Raw genomic sequence first — 13,427 nt, forward strand, 5'->3', positions numbered from 1 at the left:
CCTGGTTCGGATCCGGAAGGGAGACGAATGGAAGACGGCATTCAACACCCCATTAGGTCACTTTGAGTACCTGGTCATGCCGTTCGGCCTCACAAACGCCCCCGCGACGTTCCAAGCATTGGTTAATGATGTCTTGCGGGATTTCCTGCACCGATTCGTCTTCGTATATCTAGACGATATATTCATCTTTTCTCCGGATCCTGAGACTCATGTCCGGCATGTACGTCAGGTCCTGCAGCGGTTGTTGGAGAACCGGCTGTTTGTGAAGGGCGAGAAGTGTGAGTTTCACCGCACATCTTTGTCCTTCTTGGGGTTTATCATCTCCCCCAACTCCGTCTCTCCTGATCCGGCCAAGGTTGCGGCGGTGAGAGACTGGCCCCAACCCACTAGCCGTAGGAAGCTGCAACAGTTCCTCGGCTTTGCAAATTTCTACAGGAGGTTCATTAAGGGCTACAGTCAGGTAGTTAGCCCCCTGACAGCCCTGACCTCACCAAGAGTCCCCTTCACCTGGTCGGATCGTTGCGATGCCGCGTTCAAGGAGTTGAAACGGCGCTTCTCATCTGCACCCGTTCTGGTGCAGCCCGATCCTAGTCGCCAGTTAGTGGTTGAAGTGGACGCCTCGGACTCAGGGATAGGAGCCGTGCTTTCCCAGAGCGGGAAGACCGATAAGGTCCTTCACCCGTGTGCCTATTTTTCCCGCAGGTTGACCCCGGCCGAACGGAACTATGACGTCGGCAATAGAGAACTCCTTGCGGTGAAAGAGGCTCTTGAAGAGTGGAGACATCTGTTGGAGGGAACGTCCGTGCCATTCACGGTTTTCACTGACCACCGGAACCTGGAGTATATCAGGACCGCCAAGCGGCTGAACCCCAGGCAAGCCCACTGGTCACTGTTCTTCGGCCGTTTTGACTTCCGGATCACCTACCGTCCCGGGACCAAGAACCAGAGATCGGATCAGGTGGGCCCTCGGTCCAGGCCCACCTGCAGAAGTGCCGTCGGGTGTGGCGTGACGCCCGTTCTGCTTTGCTAAAGGCCCGGACGAGGGCAAAAGCCCATGCAGACCGTCGGCGGACCCCGGCCCCTGCGTATCGGCCTGGGCAGGAGGTGTGGTTATCCACAAAGGACATCCCCCTCCAAGTGGACTCCCCCAAGTTACAGGACCGTTACATCGGCCCATTCAAGATCCTGAAGGTCATCAGTCCAGCCGCAGTGAGGCTTCGGCTGCCGGCCTCACTGCGGATCCATCCTGTGTTTCATGTGTCCCGGATTAAACCTCATCACTCCTCACCCCTCTGTACTCCGGGTCCGGCGCCGCCTCCTGCCCGGATCATCGATGGCGAGCCGGCTTGGACTGTACGCCGGCTTTTGGATGTCCGTAGGATGGGCCAGGGCTTCCAGTATTTGGTGGACTGGGAGGGATACAGCCCCGAAGAACGCTCCTGGGTGAAGAGGAGCTTCATCCTGGACCCGGCCCTCCTGGCCGATTTCTACCGCCGCCACCCGGACAAGCCTGATTAGGGCTCTCCAGTTGGTTCAAAATGCTGCTGCCAGACTTTTGACACGAAGCAGAAAGTTTGACCACATTACACCCATTTTGGCATCTCTTCACTGGCTTCCTGTCCCTGTGAGATCAGATTTTAAGGTTCTGCTACTAACCTATAAAATTGTTCATGGACTGGCACCTCCCTACCTAGCTGACCTAATTAAACCCTACAGGTTTCAGGGTGCAGGACTGCTTTGCGTCCCTATGGTGAATAAGAAGTCTGCGGGTCACAGAGGTTTCTCTTATCGTGCCCCTGTTCTGTGGAATGATCTCCCTGCATCAATAAAAGTCAGATTCTGTAGAAGCTTTCAAGTCCAGACTTAAGACGCACTTATTTTCCCTTTCGTATGGCTAGCATACTGGCATAGTATGTTACTATGCTTTTTACTCTTTTAAATTTATTTTATTAGGAAACAGAGCATGCCATGGCCTCAACTTTATCTAAAAGTTTGGACTAATGGCTGGTGATCACCTTAGTATTTCTTCTGTTCTTTCTTGTTGCTTAATGCTGACAAATTATACTGTATTTGTTGTCTTTCTGATGTCTGGTTCTGTTTTTTCTCTTTGTTTGAGGTGCAGCTCCATCCAGAGATAGATGTGGTGTCTGTTTCTGTAACCCTCCTGTCCACCTTCAAAATTTCCTGTATATTCATTTTGTACATTGTGTCAGTAGCATGACCCACACAGAGGGTCACCCCTTTGAGTCTGGTCTGCTTGAGGTTTCTTCCTCAAATCATCAGAGGGAATTTTTCTTCACAACTGTTGCCTGTGTTCTTGCTCTAGGGGTTAGTAAGGTTAGACCTTACTTGTGTGAAGCACCCAAACTAATATTAAATACACACAAAACTGGGATAAAATATGAGGACAAGGACATGAACACAGTCCGTGGATAACTAAGGGATTACAAAATGCCTGCAAAAAGAAAAATGCACTGTATAGACAATTGTAAAACAAAACTATTGAGGCAGAAGAGAAATACAGAAAGTATAAAAATATGTAAACCAGTATTATGAGGAAATGCAAAAAGGAATGCTATGTGAGATTATTAGAACATAATTAAAACAATACCAAAGGTATGTGGAATGTGTTGAATCATGTAATTAGAAATAGATCAAGTCATGCAGACAGGTTTTTTTTTAACAATGATGGGTCTCTAAATAATATGAAGGATATAGTTAATGGTTTTAATAAATAATTTGTAAATATTTGGCCTGAATTGGCAGAAAAAAAGCCATTATACAAGACAAATAATGCATGTTTTTACATTCTTTCAATGGAACAAATATTTAAATTTGTGAAAGCTGGAATGTTCCATCTTTCAACTCATAAAATATTCATACCATTTCACTCAAACATTCATTATTTGTATCATATCACCTTTTTAATTTGTCACATGACATTTGACTTTGAGAGGTCAAGTTCAAGGTCATAATTTTATCTCAAACTGTTTACAGCCAATCTGGGTTAAACATCGTGGAAGGATTTTGACCAGCATAACACCACATTTTGGACAGAACTGATGAAATGTCAATTGGCTACACAAAACCAGATATTATAGTATTTTTGAACTAAAAAGAATTCATTTGTTTGAATCAGTGTTAAGTGTTTTGCTTTTTGAGTGCCCCTCCTAGTTCCTAATTCTGAAATACAGGAGAATAACAATGGAAAGGTGGGGAAATGAGTTCTGATAGAAAAGCCACTCGATCAGTGGTGAGCATGAAGAACCAAGAAACCACAGCCACTCCTGTCTGAGGAGAAGAGCAAATCCATGACGATACAATACCTTATTGACTTTTTTCCCTTCATTATTAAGTGTTGGTGAACACTCTTTGTGTGTGTGTGTGTGTCTCTCTTTCAGTCTGTCTGTCTGTCTCTCTCGATGCATCAGGCATGGTGTCGGCATGGCTCATAACAGGTGGACACAAATGCGAGTTCTCACAAGGTGTGGAGTAAGTAAAAGGTTTAATCGTCAAAGCGAGCAGGGAGTCGGTACACAGGTGATCCAGCAGCCAGTGAGGCAACGGTAACAGACAGGCGAAAGGCTGAGGTGCGGTTCAACAGACAGGCACAGGTCAAAATACACAGCGAGGAGGCGATCAGAGACAGACACAAACTCAAGGTCGAGGGCAAAGCAAGGTCAAAAATCCAGCAGCTAAAAAACAGGGTAAAGGTGAACTTGGAACTAATGCTGGAAAGTGACATGAGATCAACAATCTGGCAATGAGCAGTGAGACTGTGAGGGTATTTATAGAGAGGAGACTAATCAAGGTGATGTGAAGCAGGTGTGTGGAAGGTTCTGGAAAGGGGTGTGGTTTTGTGAACCAAAGAAGAGGGAAGAATGGCAAGAGAGTGTGAGAGGCCAAAACAAAGTGGACTGGGGCAAGATAACTAAGTGGCTGAAAAACCAACGGTGCAAAGCAAGTTAAGTAAGTGACAGAAAAACTAACAGTGAATAACGTGATGTGTTCCAGACAAGCAATAATGCGTGAGCAAAACAAAAGGGGAAACAAAACTAGGAAATAACGTGACTAATCCAAATAGTGGGAAACAAGAAGATCTATGATTATAATCGAAACTAGAACAGGGACTGATACAGATTAAAGTATAAAAATAAAATGCAATAACTGATAAAGACATGGAAAATCAGATTTCAAACTGAGCAGAAAATAACTGACATGAAACAAAACCAGTAACCACAGGATACAACACAAAATAGATGATAGAGAATAAACAAACCCAGTGACTACAGAATAATGCAATAAATAAAACAAAATAACTGATAAACAGAAAATGCAATAAATAACAAATGGAACATGATATGAAACGAAACACTGAAGGTGAATAATAACAAAAGCCTGTGACTAAAGCATAATACAAGAAATGTGATAAACAGAACTAAACTTAAGGACCAGGAGTGAAAAAACAATAACCATCTACAGAATAAAAGATAACCAAAGAAAGAATCCGTGACAAAAGTGTAACATAAAGAAAAGCAATGAATAACTGAATGACTGCAAACTAAATAATAAGGTAAAGAATGAAACCAGTGACTAAATAGTAAGCAAAGCAATAAACACAACCAAACTGAGACTAACATGAAAAAGTATAAACTAATGAAAGGTAAAACCAGAAAATCAAAGAGGAAATAAGGCAATGAACAAAGACCTAACCCCAGAGCCGGGGCTGGGCATGACATGATGTAGTCGAATGTTGCGTCTGGTGATTTTACATCATTTCTCTCCGCCTTCCAACAATCGGATTTCAGTAGGCTCATTAAGAGTCTAGTCTGACCCGTACTTTTAATCTTCCTCCTGAATACTTCAGAAGATTTGTGTTTTAAAGGAGCAGTGCACACACAACAGTGTAGTACAACTTCTTTCTCAACCCAAATCTGGTTTTTGTGATAATCTGTCTAAACCATTCATGCTGTGCATTAATTCTTTGGACAATTGCATGTTTAAAACTTTTGATATTGTGAACATGACCCTGGTTCTTGTTGAAAGAGGTGGCCCGTAATTCAGACGCAAACACAAAGTGTCGCTGTGCCACTGAGGTACCAAACAAAGGTTTGGAACAATTCATCGCTCTGACATTGTTCCAAAGAACTGCTGATAAATTAACAAACACAAGATAAACATTAAAAGCAAGTTAGTAGTCCTTCCAGGTACTACTGCTACTAGTAGTAGGGGTGATGGACAATAGGCAATGCTAGTTATAGTAGTAGACCTAGTCATTGCAGCTTTATATAAAATTGGGTGTTTTAGTAGCAGAGGTAGTGGAACTAGTAGCAGTGATGTCATAATATTCTCGTAAAAACCTCGTAACATCAGCATTATGGTATACCTGGAATTTTAATTGTCAGGGTTTGGGGTTTTGTTTGGTGTTTACTCTGTTTTATTTTTGTGATTGCTTTTGTTACATGTTAGTTCTCTTGCTGGTCTGTATCCTGCTTGGGTCTTTTCTGTGTCTTGGTGATGGGCATCACACTTTGTCTGGCCACACCCATGTTCTGGTGCTTTCCACCCACACCTGTTTCTAATCTGCAGTTCATCCATCACCTGGATGTATTTAAGGCTCACGGGTTCCACTCGTGCTTTGCCAGATCGATGTGCCTTGTGCCTTCCTTCCAGCTCTGTTTCGTGTTTTTGCTTAGTCCTGCTTGCCTCATAGTGTATTTTGACCACCTTCCCCAAAGGCGTGGTCCAGATGTTTTTGTACTCTTGCTCGTTTTTGACTGCCTTACCGTGTACCGAATCCAGCTTACGTCTTCAGTAAACGATTCTAACCTACAGAGCTGTGTGTTTGTGTCCAGCCTTTTCTGATGAACAAGCCTGATATTAATAGTAGGTGGCAGGTTAAGTAGTAGTAATGCAGTATACCAGGAGATGAAGTAGGCTGGGAGCAATGACGGTACATTAGTGCATACAGTATGGCTGTAGTTTTAGGATTATTACTATGTAACATAACAGAAATCAGGCTGTAATTAACTCTGTGTGCCACCCAACTCCTGGTACAGGCCTTGGTTAGCTCTCTATCCAACTACTGTAATGCCCTTCTAACAGGCCTTGCATCTTGTACGTTAAAGTCTTTGCAGATGCTCCAGAGCGAGGCGGCATATCTGGTTTTTGGCCAGCGCAAAGGTCACATTTGACCCGACCCTTATTGAGCTCCATTAGCTAACCATTGCTGCCTGCATCCAATTCACTAATGTTTGCCTCCAAAGTGACAACTGGGTCTGCATCCTTCTGGTACCCCTTGACCCCTGCAATCTTCCAAGGACAGTATCTTGCACTGCCATCATCTCTACACACAAAGCAATCCAGGCTATTTGTAGACCCTGATGGTGAACAGGCTCCCAAATGTTATCAGAGCAGAGGTGTCCCTCTTTACTTTCACAAAACTCTTAAACTCACCTGTTCGAAAACATCCTCTAACATCTCCAACAAACCTAACATGCCTAACTCGCAGCTACCATGCACTGCTTTTCTCTCTAACTTTTGTACCTTCTCAAGTTTTACTCTCTGGGATCTACTTACATTTTTCCACTTTCTCTGACTGGTTTGTATATGTATGTAAATATAGTATTCATCAGTACCCTGAAGTGTCCTGTTAACCTTAAAGATACTACTGCACTAACCTGAATATAAGACGTGCCTGATTATAAGACATCCCATATTTTTCAGTATGTTTTTGATGAAATATTGTTTGATGAGTATTTTTTTCTCAAAAAAATGCAATTCATTGATGAACTGCATTTTTTTGAGAAAAAATATTGTCTTATACTTGGGCTAATACAATATTCACTGCTATAGCTTGATTGGGATTCCACACTTGTTAGCCACTTTGAATAAAACTGTCACATGAATGTAATGTAGTAGGGATACACAGCTGGTACTGTGAACATCAACGTATAGTACAGCACAGTACTGAGCCTCTGCAACTTGGTGTCTTCGTGCCACAGCGCAAACCTTTCTCCACATTCCACAGTCAGACATTTAAGTGATTTAGGTCAACCCCGGGTTTTGTGGAGGCTGAAAGATGTCCAACCTCAGGCGTGGGCGCGATCAGCCCACGGCCGTTACCATGGAGACCGCAACAAGGCAGCGTCTCTACTCTGCGCGTTCCCAAAGTAAATCTCCCCATTGTGAGGGGGCGTGGGGTTTGAGGAAAGTCAAACCCCACGCTGCCACCATCATCCCTAATCACCCCCACCCCCCGCGCCCCCAAAGGGACTGTTCACGCGCCTCCCGCAGGTGTTAAACCTGATGAGTGGATGAATTTTGGTGCGTAAAAAGCGCGTTTCAGCAGCGCTCCGTGGGTGTGTCGTGGATAAAGACGCGCCATCCGCCCTATAGACGCAAAGTGACTGACTGGTCTGACTCCTCCCAGTGTTCCCACTGCCGCCACTTCACGTGCGCCTTAAAAGTGCAGCTGGAGTGCGCAGGGAAACCCACGGAGAGCTTTCTCCGCTCAGCGTGGGGCTGAAGGTGCCACCATGTGGTCCGTCTTTTTTATCCTCTTGTCTTATCTGGACAGAAACGTAGTCCAGCCTGACTCGGTGACACGCGCTTTGGATGGAGACAAGCACACGCGCAACGGCACTGTGTGCGCAATAATCTCACGCGTGGGGGAGAATTTCCTTTACAGGGTGTCCGGCGGAGGTGAGGAGGTGCGCTCTCTGGTCAGCCCCGCCGGGAAGCTGCTGGACTGTTCCGTCACAGTGGAGCAGACGCGCGCGGAACCGCTCGTGCGCACGTGCAGGATGGAACAAAGAGCCGAGCGGCACTTGTTGGAGACACCTTTTGCGCGCGTGGATGAAGCCAAACTGATGTGTGAGGAGTTCAGAAAGAGCACAAAAGGCGACGCTGCGCGGCACGACGCGGCTGTGAAACGATCCAAGCGAGGTTTTACTTATCCGGGCACGCTGTGGTGCGGAGCTGGCAACATGGCTGATGGATACGAGCAGCTGGGTAGGTGTTCATCACAGAAACACGGCACAACGTCCACCTGCTTCACTCACTGTTACATTCATGCTGCAGGAGACTTTGCGGAGACCGACAGCTGCTGCCGCACGCACGACCACTGCCCGCACGTCATCCACGCGTTCTCCTCCAAGTACGGACACACCAACTTCAAATGGCACTCCATCAGCCACTGCCACTGTGACAACACGTCAGTGACCCACATTTACTTATTTATTTATTTATTTATTTCTCATGTCTTCTGATGTCCGTAAAGCCAAAAACAGGTTTTAGGCCCACACAGCCTCCCTTTGAATTGGAGCTGGATGTGTGTAAATAATGCATGTATAAAATGTAATAGCAAAAATTCACAAAAAAATTGCATACTTATTAATATTATTATTAGCTGCTTGGTCTGTTGCCACAGTTACCCAGACTGGGATAAGTGGTAGAAAATGAATGAATGAAATAGTAGTAGACCAACTCCTATACCACAGCACCACCTCAAAATTCATAATTTACTCTTTAGGGGTGGTGGACAAGTGGTTAATGCGCTTGATTTCAGTGCAGAAAGTTCCAGGTTCAAATCCCACCCCTGCCACATTTCTCCATATAATGTGGAGTTGCGTCAGGAAGGGCATCTGGCGTAAAACCTGTCTGGATTTGCTGTGGGGACCCTGAGTGCAAACAAGGGAGCAGCCGAAGGGACTTACTTTCTATTGCATTTGTGTGAAATACTACAACCCCTGGCAAAAATTATGGAATCACCGGCCTCGGAGGATGTTCATTCAGTTTTTTAATTTTGTAGAAAAAAAACGGATCACAGACATGACACAAAACTAAAGTCATTTCAAATGGCAACTTTCTGGCTTTAAGAAACACTATAAGAAATCAAGAAAAAAAAAATTGTGGCAGTCAGTAACGATTACTTTTTTAGACCAAGCAGAGGGAAAAAAATATGGAATCACTCAATTCTGAGGAAAAAATTATGGAATCATGAAAAACAAAAGAACGCTCCAACACATCACTAGTATTTTGTTGCACCACCTCTGGCTTTTATAACAGCTTGCAGTCTCTGAGGCATGGACTTAATGAGTGACAAACAGTACTCTTCATCAATCTGGCTCCAACTTTCTCTGATTGCTGTTGCCAGATCAGCTTTGCAGGTTGGAGCCTTGTCATGGACCATTTTCTTCAACTTCCACCAAAGATATTCAACTGGATTAAGATCCAGACTATTTGCAGGCCATGACATTGACCCTATGTGTCTTTTTGCAAGAAATGTTTTCACAGTTTTTGCTCTATGGCAAGATGCATTATCATCTTGAAAAATGATTTCATCATCCCCAAACATCCTTTCAACTGATGGGATAAGAAAAGTGTCCAAAATATCAACATAAACTTGTGCATTTATTGATGTAATGACAGCCATCTCCCCAGTGCCTTTACCTGACATGCAGCCCCATATCATCAATGACTGTGGAAATTTACATGTTCTCTTCAGGCAGTCATCTTTATAAATCTCATTGGAACGGCACCAAACAAAAGTTCCAACATCATTACCTTGCCCAATGCAGATTCGAGATTCATCACTGAATATGAGTTTCATCCAGTCATCCACAGTCCATGATTGCTTTTCCTTAGCCCATTGTAAGCTTGTTTTTTTCTGTTTAGGTGTTAGATGCAGACTAACGAGCAGATCTGATTTGATGCAGGTGTTAGTTTTGGGGATGAAAATTTACAGGGTGATTCCATAATTTATTCCTCAGAATTGAGTGAGTCCATATTTTTTTCCCTCTGCTTGGTCTAAAAAAGTAACTGTTACTGACTGCCACAATTTTTTTTTCTTGATTTCTTATAGTGTTTCTTAAAGCCAGAAAGTTGCCATTTGAAATTACTTTAGTTTTGTGTCATGTCTGTGATCTGCTTTTTTTCTACAAAATTAAACAACTGAATGAACGTCCTCCGAGGCCAGTGGTTCCATAATTATTGACAGGGGTTGTATAGTTACTAAATAATACCCATATTTCAAATCATCAACCATGTAAAGGAAAAGTTGTTTTTTTTTTAAATGGTCACATTCGCTAGCAACATTAGAATTCATTTTCATAAAATTTGTAGTTTTGCTGTATAGTTGCATAGCATAAAATTTTAACTTAACCAAAATCAAATCACGTCCTCCCATTCCTAGGACCAGTGTTCCTGCCGAGTTTGACCAACACTGGATCAGGCATTCATAAGATATCTTGCTTACATTCATGCCACCATAGTTACACAAAGACCAAGAATGTGTAGTCTACGCTTGTCATGGTGGGTGGGATCTGGGGCATTGGGCCGGCCTCCTTCTGTGGCATTTGGGGCCTTGTTTGTTGCCAAGGCTGGGGGGGGTATGTGTCCTGTGGCTCGGATTGGACAGGACAGGTCTCCTCCTCTGTGCTGGGTGGTTGACTCCCGATGTGGGAGGCTACTTCCCCAGACAGGGCTGGTTCCCATTTCCAGCTGGGTGCACTGGCACAATGCAGATGAAGTGTCTTGACCTAGAATCAACCCGAGGTCTGCATATTGGGAATCAAATTCCTTATCCCGCTGAACTACCTGCTCTGTGCTGTTTGACAGTAAAACAGGATTGAAACTGTTTAAATGGTTTCACAAATTTTCAGATTGATGCAGATGGATTTGGAGCCACAAATTAGTGTTTTGCAATTTGTAAATTTCTTTAAATCGATCTTAAAATTTATAACCGGAAATGCATTGATTTGCATTGAGAAACCCCCTTTTCAACTCAGAGATACAAAGTGTTTCTTTGCCTGTCACTTTTAATGGAACAGTCCTGCCACATGCCACACACGGTCTCACGTCTCCTGACGTGGGTGTGTCACACAGGGCGGATCAGGGGGCGTGTTTGACAGTGGAAGGAGACGTGGAAAATTGAACAGTTTCAGCGAAGGAGAGTTTTAACGTGTCCAGATGGAGATATGGGAGTTTGAGGATGTTTAGACTGAGAAGCACATTCTGGATGTGAATAGAAACTGGATGAAAACTGTGAAAACTTCTTTCCTTTGCAGGTTGAAAGCGTGTTTGAGAAAAGTCAACGACACGTCTTCCAGGGTGGTTGGTCAAGCGTTCTTCAACGTGATCGGCGTGCCTTGTTTTGAGTTAGTTTATGAAGACCAGTGTGCCGAGCGGCACTGGTACGGTCTGTAAGTATCAAACCATGTGCCAGTTTAAGTAGTTTTGAAACGCACCGCGTCCTGAAACCAGCGCACGTTCACTGTCTGTGTCACAGGTGTAAACGGTACGAGAAGCGTCCCGTCGCTGTGGTGGAAGAAGCTGTCCCATATGACTTTGGCGGTATTGATGTCATTGACAAGCTGACGGTGGCGCCACCTAAAATAAAAATTTCAAAGCAAAACCAGCAGGAGAAACCGGAGACAATGACTCAGAGCAGCCGGCCCGAGGAGCCGTCCCTCGGAAACGTGGTCACCGCCCCCGAGGAGCTCCTCAAAGTGCTCACTACCGTCTCCACTTCACGAAGCTTGGCCACTGATCCTGCTAAGGGTGACGTGCAAGCCTCCGAAAAGAAGAAACAGAAGAACACAGAGAAGAAGAAAAATGGCAAAAAGCGAAAAGGAAACGGCAGGAAGAGGAAACAGAAGGCAAAGGCGGGTGATAAAACTGAGGAAGGAGTCGGTGCTTCCTCGTCTCGCAACAAAGCTGAAGAAGCCGTCGGTAATTTCATTAATGAGTCCGACAAGCAAGACTACTCGAGTCGAACAAGAAGTGGCATCAGTTACAGTGAATATGAGCTGAGGGGAAAAGAAGAGCCGCGGAATGAAGTCATGGAAGATGAACCGACAATGGATAAGGAGACGGTTTCCATAACAACACCAACAAGAGTCCAGAAGAAGCTAACAGGAGAGGATCCGCTAACAAATACTATCGCTACATCAGCAAGCATGATGAAGTCCCCTGGAACAAAAGCAGAGGTCAAGAGGGCAAAAAAGGAGGGAAGAAAGAAGAGCAAAAAGCTTTATTCCCCTGTACTGAATATTTCTAAAAAAGAAGAGTCAACAGTCAACTTCAGCGCCACCATCATTAGCATAAACCCAAGAGCACAGACTGAGCGACAAAGCCGACCTGTCGACGTCACCCCCGTTGGAATTCCCAAAGCCAAAAGGAAGGGGTCAAAGGAGAGAGCAGACAGAGGGGGGAGGAAAAAAAGGAGGAAAGTCGGTGCACCTTCACCCACTGTGGCTGCTGCTGGAGAACAATTCTATGCAGATCATTTGGAAGTGACCCCTCGCATTTGGGCCCCGAACACACCATCAGTCCAAAGCACAGAGGGACGGGGTTCACAGAATACGAGTCCAAACCCTTTGTCTAAAGACGTGAGAACCAAAAGGCAAAGGTCAAAAGGGCCGAGCGATAGAAGGAGGCAAACGGCAAGCAGAAGTACGATTTTCCAATTTAGCGCCAGAAACAGGTTGCTTGATCTGCAGAGTCCACAGGCGAGCGGCGCCAAAGTCACAGCTGCAAACAGACCTACATGGCAACCTGAGAGCCACGGCGAGCGGAGACATCTTACCGCCATCACTTCTGACATGACAAACACGCTGATGGCAGGAGAGGTGAAGAAACAAAGACGGAAAGCTGCTATCGGAGAGAGACGTCCGATTCCTGAAGGAAATCAAACTGAACAGAAACAAACCACCTTCACAGCAGCAGCACCGTCTGAAGCTGCTGACGCTGAAGAGCGCGATGTAAAGCCGACGCCTTGCACGACCACCTCAGCCACACTCCTCAGGAGTCGGGCAGAGTTGTCTATTGAGAGAGCAAAGGCACAGTTTGTTAGGAAAAAGGGAAGGAAAGCGGCGCTGTCAGTCAAACAGTGAGTGAGTGCTGCAGGCTGACGCTGACCTCTGACCTACCTGCCTGATTTTTAATTCTGTGCTGCTGCACGTCTGCGTTGTTTCTGACCAATACAAACAAAGGAAGTAGAGCACAAACCTCCGCCAACACTAGTTTCTAATCCCACTTTCTGCTTTTCATAAAATAAATTAGATGTGATCAAATGTCAGGAGTACGTATTTAGTTGATGCACTTGAATCAAAGGGTTTTTTTTGTGTGTGGTGTTTTTTTTTTTTCCTTTTCCAACTTTTTCAGTTTCTGAATTCTTTTTCAGCTAACATTAGTTATCTCTATGCACAATGTGTCATTGATTTTTTTGGCACTTAGTTTCCGACTGATAACTGGAAGACAAACAAACGCATAAAACTGGAACCTCCTTCCAATTTTGGTGGTGTTGGTAAATCCATAACACAAAAAGGAGAGTGATTGAGGCACTTTTTTGATTGAGATATAATGCAAAATGCACACCAAATGGTCTTTTTGATATTAAATTTAAATGCCCACAAACTCCACAA

At 44.6% G+C, this 13,427-nt stretch overlaps 1 protein-coding gene across 1 annotated transcript; it reads left to right on the forward strand.

Moving 5' to 3' along the window:
• Positions 1-7,517: 7,517 nt before the first annotated feature.
• Positions 7,518-12,896, forward strand: proca1 (protein interacting with cyclin A1). The gene is made up of 4 exons (XM_034168720.1): positions 7,518-8,013; positions 8,083-8,215; positions 11,070-11,204; positions 11,291-12,896. The coding sequence occupies exons 1-4, from the start codon at positions 7,539-7,541 to the stop codon at positions 12,894-12,896; spliced, it is 2,349 nt and encodes a 782-aa protein (XP_034024611.1). The 5' UTR covers positions 7,518-7,538.
• The last annotated feature ends 531 nt before the right edge of the window (positions 12,897-13,427 follow it).

The sequence above is a fragment of the Thalassophryne amazonica genome, chromosome 4 (assembly GCF_902500255.1).
Source record: "Thalassophryne amazonica chromosome 4, fThaAma1.1, whole genome shotgun sequence".
Classification (NCBI taxonomy): domain Eukaryota; kingdom Metazoa; phylum Chordata; class Actinopteri; order Batrachoidiformes; family Batrachoididae; genus Thalassophryne; species Thalassophryne amazonica.